The 4,780-nt window shown below is 42.8% G+C and overlaps 1 protein-coding gene across 7 annotated transcripts in view; it reads left to right on the top strand.

Annotated features, from left to right (window-relative positions):
• The window catches only part of foxp2 (forkhead box P2), a 105,859-nt gene that overhangs the window by 41,023 nt on the left and 60,056 nt on the right, over positions 1 to 4,780 (top strand). For 5 of the 7 annotated variants that reach the window (XM_023417943.2, XM_023417941.2, XM_087177066.1 and 2 more), the window contains one exon: positions 2,217 to 2,403. The exons of the other annotated variants lie outside the window; for them this stretch is intronic. In XM_023417943.2, coding sequence (XP_023273711.1) covers positions 2,227 to 2,403 — 177 coding nt within the window. In that variant the 5' untranslated portion in view covers positions 2,217 to 2,226. The remainder of the gene's footprint in view (positions 1 to 2,216; positions 2,404 to 4,780) is intronic. 7 annotated transcript variants of the gene reach the window in all.

The following is a 4,780-nucleotide window of genomic DNA, read 5'->3' as shown; positions in this document are numbered from 1 at the left end:
CACACACACACACACACACACACACACACACACACACACAACCACCACCTTCCTCCCTCCCACTCACTCTCCCTTTCTCTCTCTTTCACTCCTATTCTCTTCCTGTCTCTCTCCGCTACCCTCCACCCTCTCTGCTCTTCTCTCTCTCTCTCTCTTTCTTTCTGTCTTTTTTCTGTGTCTCTCTCCATCAGTAGTGAGCGGTGTGGTGTTAAACAGGGGCCTGTTTGTTCACAAGCACGCCTTGTCCTGGCCTCTTCCCTATTTACTTGTGTCCCAGGCAGCTGTCGCCCTGCTCTGTGTAACTGCTCAGCCCTGTTTGTTCTCCCTGCCTGGATCCTGTTTATCCTGGCTGTAGACATCCTTTAAGGCCTGTCCTGTATCTGCCCCTCGTCAAACACACACACACAAACACACACACACACACACACACACACACACACACACACACACACACACACACACACACACACACACACACACACACACATACACACACACACAATGAAGGACATGCACACACTTCTATTAAAACTGGCCAAAGAATACACATGATACCCATGCGGGCTGGGTACAAATGTATACAACAACACACACACACACACACACACACACACACACACGCGCACACACACACAGTCATGATCATCATCTGTCCCTCTTTTGTTGCATGTGCGTGGATTATCTTGCATTAGGGTTGCTCTTGTATATGTTTAAAAAAAATAAATTTTGTATCGTCAAAATGAAAAGTGAAAACTGCTGTTGAAATAGGAATGGAAATAACGACGTGCCTCACAGCTTCTGAAAGCAAACTTCCTCCATAAGGTCGTGATAGTAGCAGTATTTTTTTAGCATTTAAAATGTGAATGGCCTCAAATTTTTATTTTAAACAATAAAAATAATTATTTTCCTAATAGAGACAGCACAAAACCCACACTTCTGTGGTGCTTTTTGAGTTGCCGTGTGTTGGGTCTGAGTGTCTTATTTATTGTGAGAGTGTCGACTGATGTTGGTGGGGCTCCTCTCTGCCCCACCGAAGGTACAGAGCATTAAATGCAGGGGAAAATGATAAAACATTTATTACTGGAGAGAGAGGAGGTAATATGCATAATTTATGCTGTTTTTAGCACAATCATTAGTGATATTTGTGATAGATTTTTTTCCCCTTTTTCTTCCCTCCTTTTTTCTCTATCTCTCACCAGTTTTCCATATCTAATAAATACAACAGAATTAATTCCATATCGTATATTTATTTACTGTTGTTTAAAAATTTTTGCCTGGGATTCTAAATTCTCCCAGCACAAAGTTTGATGGCAGCTCAACATCTGGTTTAATTGTGTCCTGTTGAGAGCAGCAGTTGATTTTTTTTCTCCTAAATAAAACAAAATAAAAGAATATATGAGGTTTGATTAAAGAAGAAAAGGGGGGAAAAAAAGGAATCGAGGCAATAAATGACACATGAGCATCCTGCCTCTATGGAAGCCTGCGAGGCAGATTTTATTTAGCCACAGCAAAGATGACAAACCCATTATAGTGTTCATCACAAGCCCTGCACCATGTGATTTGGTGCCTCCTCCTCCTCCTCCTCTCCCCCACCCGCCCTCCCCCCATCACCAAATTTTAATTTTGCATGATTAGCTTTGCGTCATTAGGCAACTTCATACAGATGCGACACTAAAAATCTGACAGCTTCAAGACGTCAGATATTTTAGGAGTGCCCGCGCTTCTGTTTCTCTGACTGTGGTGCCTGGATGTCTGAAAGTGTAATGGAGATATTAAGAAAGCATATGCTCGTTCATGAATCACATATTTGTTCAAGCATTTTTTTTTTTTTTTTATTTCTTACAAATGTATTTTTATTAAAAAAAATAGGAATGAAAATAAAAATACAACTTTAATTTGTAAAGCCAGATGCTTTGATGATTCATGCCCAAATTTTAGTAGATAAAAACATTTGCCATATTTAGGAACCCCTCCCATTTCAAATAGCACCAGGACGTGCATCTCTTTGTATTGCTTCATTTACACAATGAATGCATAATTGCTCCTCCTGCATCCCCCCCTTCTCCTTTCCCCCCTCCCTCTTCTTTAAATGCTTTAATTTGCAGAGGGGGACTGAGGGCTTGATAATGGAAGCATTAAAAAAAAAAAAATAGGAGGGAAGAAGGGGGGAATTGTAACAAGAAGAGCCCTAACCGGTGCCTCTTAATCACTTCTAGGTTTTAAATCATGATGATGCAGGAGTCGGCCACAGAGACAATAAGCAACAGTTCAATGAGTCAAAATGGAATGAGCACCCTAAGCAGCAGCCAATTAGAGGCTGGCAGTAGAGATGGGAGATCAAGCGCTGGTGACACGAGCAGCGAAGTAAGCACAGTCGAGCTGCTGCATCTGCAACAACAGCAGGTAAGTTGTGTTTCTCCCCCGTCTCGTCTCTCTGCCGCTCTCTCACTCTCTCTCTCTCTCTCTCTCTCGCTCTCTCTCTCTCTCTCTCACACACACTCTGTTTTCCCCTCGCTCTCCCACTCTGCTCTGCTCTCTTCTCAGGCAGCGCTGGGGTTTTCTACATAGGCAGGAGGCACAATGAAACATTATGTTGTATTTTCTTTTTTTGTTTTGTATTTTTGTGTGTGTGTGTTGTTTAGCAGATGGAAAAAAAAACATTGTTTATATAATCGTTTATATTTTTGGTGAATTTTCTCGTTAGTTTGTTGTGCTGTCGGCACGTTTTGCCTGAAGCTGTTGCCTGCAGAGTGATGAAAATGTTTTGCAGTGACAGTTTTACTTGGTTATGGATTTTGTTGTGTTTTTTGCATTGGCATTTCAGTTTATATTTATAGAGAGCTCGCTGCAGCCATGTGAGAGAGTTAGAAAGTGTGTATACGTGTGTGTGTGTGTGTGTGTGTGTGTGTGTGTGTGTGAGACTGTCCACAAGAGAGAGAGAGACAGAGAAAGGGAAAGAATGTGTGTGTTGGAGCATAGTACGGACGCGTTTGGGTAATGTGTGTGTGTGTGTGTGTCTGTCTGTCATGGCAGTGCTGTATCCACCAGAGGGCCTCCTAATTCGGCACTAGTTAGAGGCTCACACACAGACACAGATGCTCTAACCACAGACCCACCAACGACAGGAACCTTTGACCGTGTCACTTTTGAAAGACTGATTTGCACACAGTCTCTCCATCTCACTTTCTGCCCATCTAGAAAATAATTTTGATTTTTTCACCCCACTTTCATCTCTGACCAACTTGATAATATTGTTCCCTCCCTGTTGGTTAATTTTGTATTGATTGTAGTGACTTGTTCTGTTTGGAGGCACCACTAACTAACCACAAATATCTGACGCTCTGTTTTCAGTCTCTTAAACGTTTCCTTCGTCAAATTCACGTTTTGTTGTACTGACTCTATTCTCCTCAGTCCGAGCAAGTTGAGGGTGAATGAACTACGGTGGGGGCGGGGGTTGCTGGGGGGCAGGAGTTGTGAAAGTCAGTCGCCAGCAGAGTAAAGGAGTCAAGTGTCTCTCGTGTCTTTTCACGGTGAATGATGGCTTTGACAGTTTGCCAAAAGAGCAGTGGGAGATGAGGTCGGAGGGCCGCGCTTTGGGGTGGAGGGGGGACAACTCCGCGGGTTTGTAATGATGCGTGCTGTCCTCTCGGCTAGATGGGAATTTTCATGCAAGCGTATAGTTGTGTGTGTTTATGCTTGTGTGTATTTTTGGCACCAGCTGAAGCCCTGTGGTCAGTTTTTGTCAGGGCAATACAATAGATGCTGGTGTGTGTGTGTGTGCGTATGTGTGTATGCAGAGGTGGGGGTATTCAGTGTAGCAAAATGAAGCATGTCCTGCAGCCCCCCCCTGCGCCCCCCACCATCACTTCTTCCATCCCCCATACCCTGATCCCCTCCCAACACCCACCCACCCTCCATCCACAGCACAGCACCAGTATGTCCTGCTGGTGGCTGAAGCGGCATCATAGTACTGTGGCCTCAACCCCCATTTATCACCACTCTGCCACACACACACACACGCGCGCACACACACGCGCGCACACACACAGACACACACACACACACACACACACACACACCCACCTGATTGGGGTCGAGTCTCTCCCTCTCTCAGTCATCACTCTTTTACATTTGAAGGTGTATCTACGCTGATACTCTGCAGATAGAGGGTAAAACAGACAGAGATAGAGAGCAGGACAAAGACACTGTTAAACTGTTGTGGCACAGAACCTCACTGTGAGTTGCTCAACAGAACATTCATATGACTGTTGTCTTCAAAACGGTTGCACAAGGAATTTGGTAAAAAATCTTTTGAGCATTTTTATTTTGGATATTGAGTAATTTTCTACACAATTTAATTTAATCTATTGTAAAGTTAAATATATATATATATATATATATATATATATATATATATATATATATAAACAAGAAAGAGCTTTAAGACAACTGAGAAATGTTAGTTACCTTTATTTTATTGACAATTGCCTACATCTGAGCAACAGATTTAAAAAATCTAGTATGAGACTAAATTACTGAGATCAGCCTAATTGAAATATGTAGAGAAAAGCGTGTGTGTATGTCTGTGTGTGTGTGTGTGTGTTTGTCTGTGTAAATGTAAACTCAGTAAGTGATCGAAAAACAATGAAAGCACTGCCGTTTAAAAAAAAAAAAAAAAAAAGAAGGCCACAGCACTCAGAGAGAAAAGCCATGTAAAGTGTCTAGTTAAGTCTCTGAGATGGACGTATGGCTAAGAGCCCGTGGTAGTGGTGGGTGGGGA

The sequence above is a fragment of the Seriola lalandi genome, unplaced genomic scaffold, assembly GCF_002814215.2.
Source record: "Seriola lalandi dorsalis isolate HSWRI2012SDOR001 ecotype SW California unplaced genomic scaffold, Sedor1 jcf7180002054579, whole genome shotgun sequence".
Classification (NCBI taxonomy): domain Eukaryota; kingdom Metazoa; phylum Chordata; class Actinopteri; order Carangiformes; family Carangidae; genus Seriola; species Seriola lalandi.
Note: the sequence above shows the minus strand (reverse complement) of the source record. Positions and strands in the feature narration are given on the sequence as shown.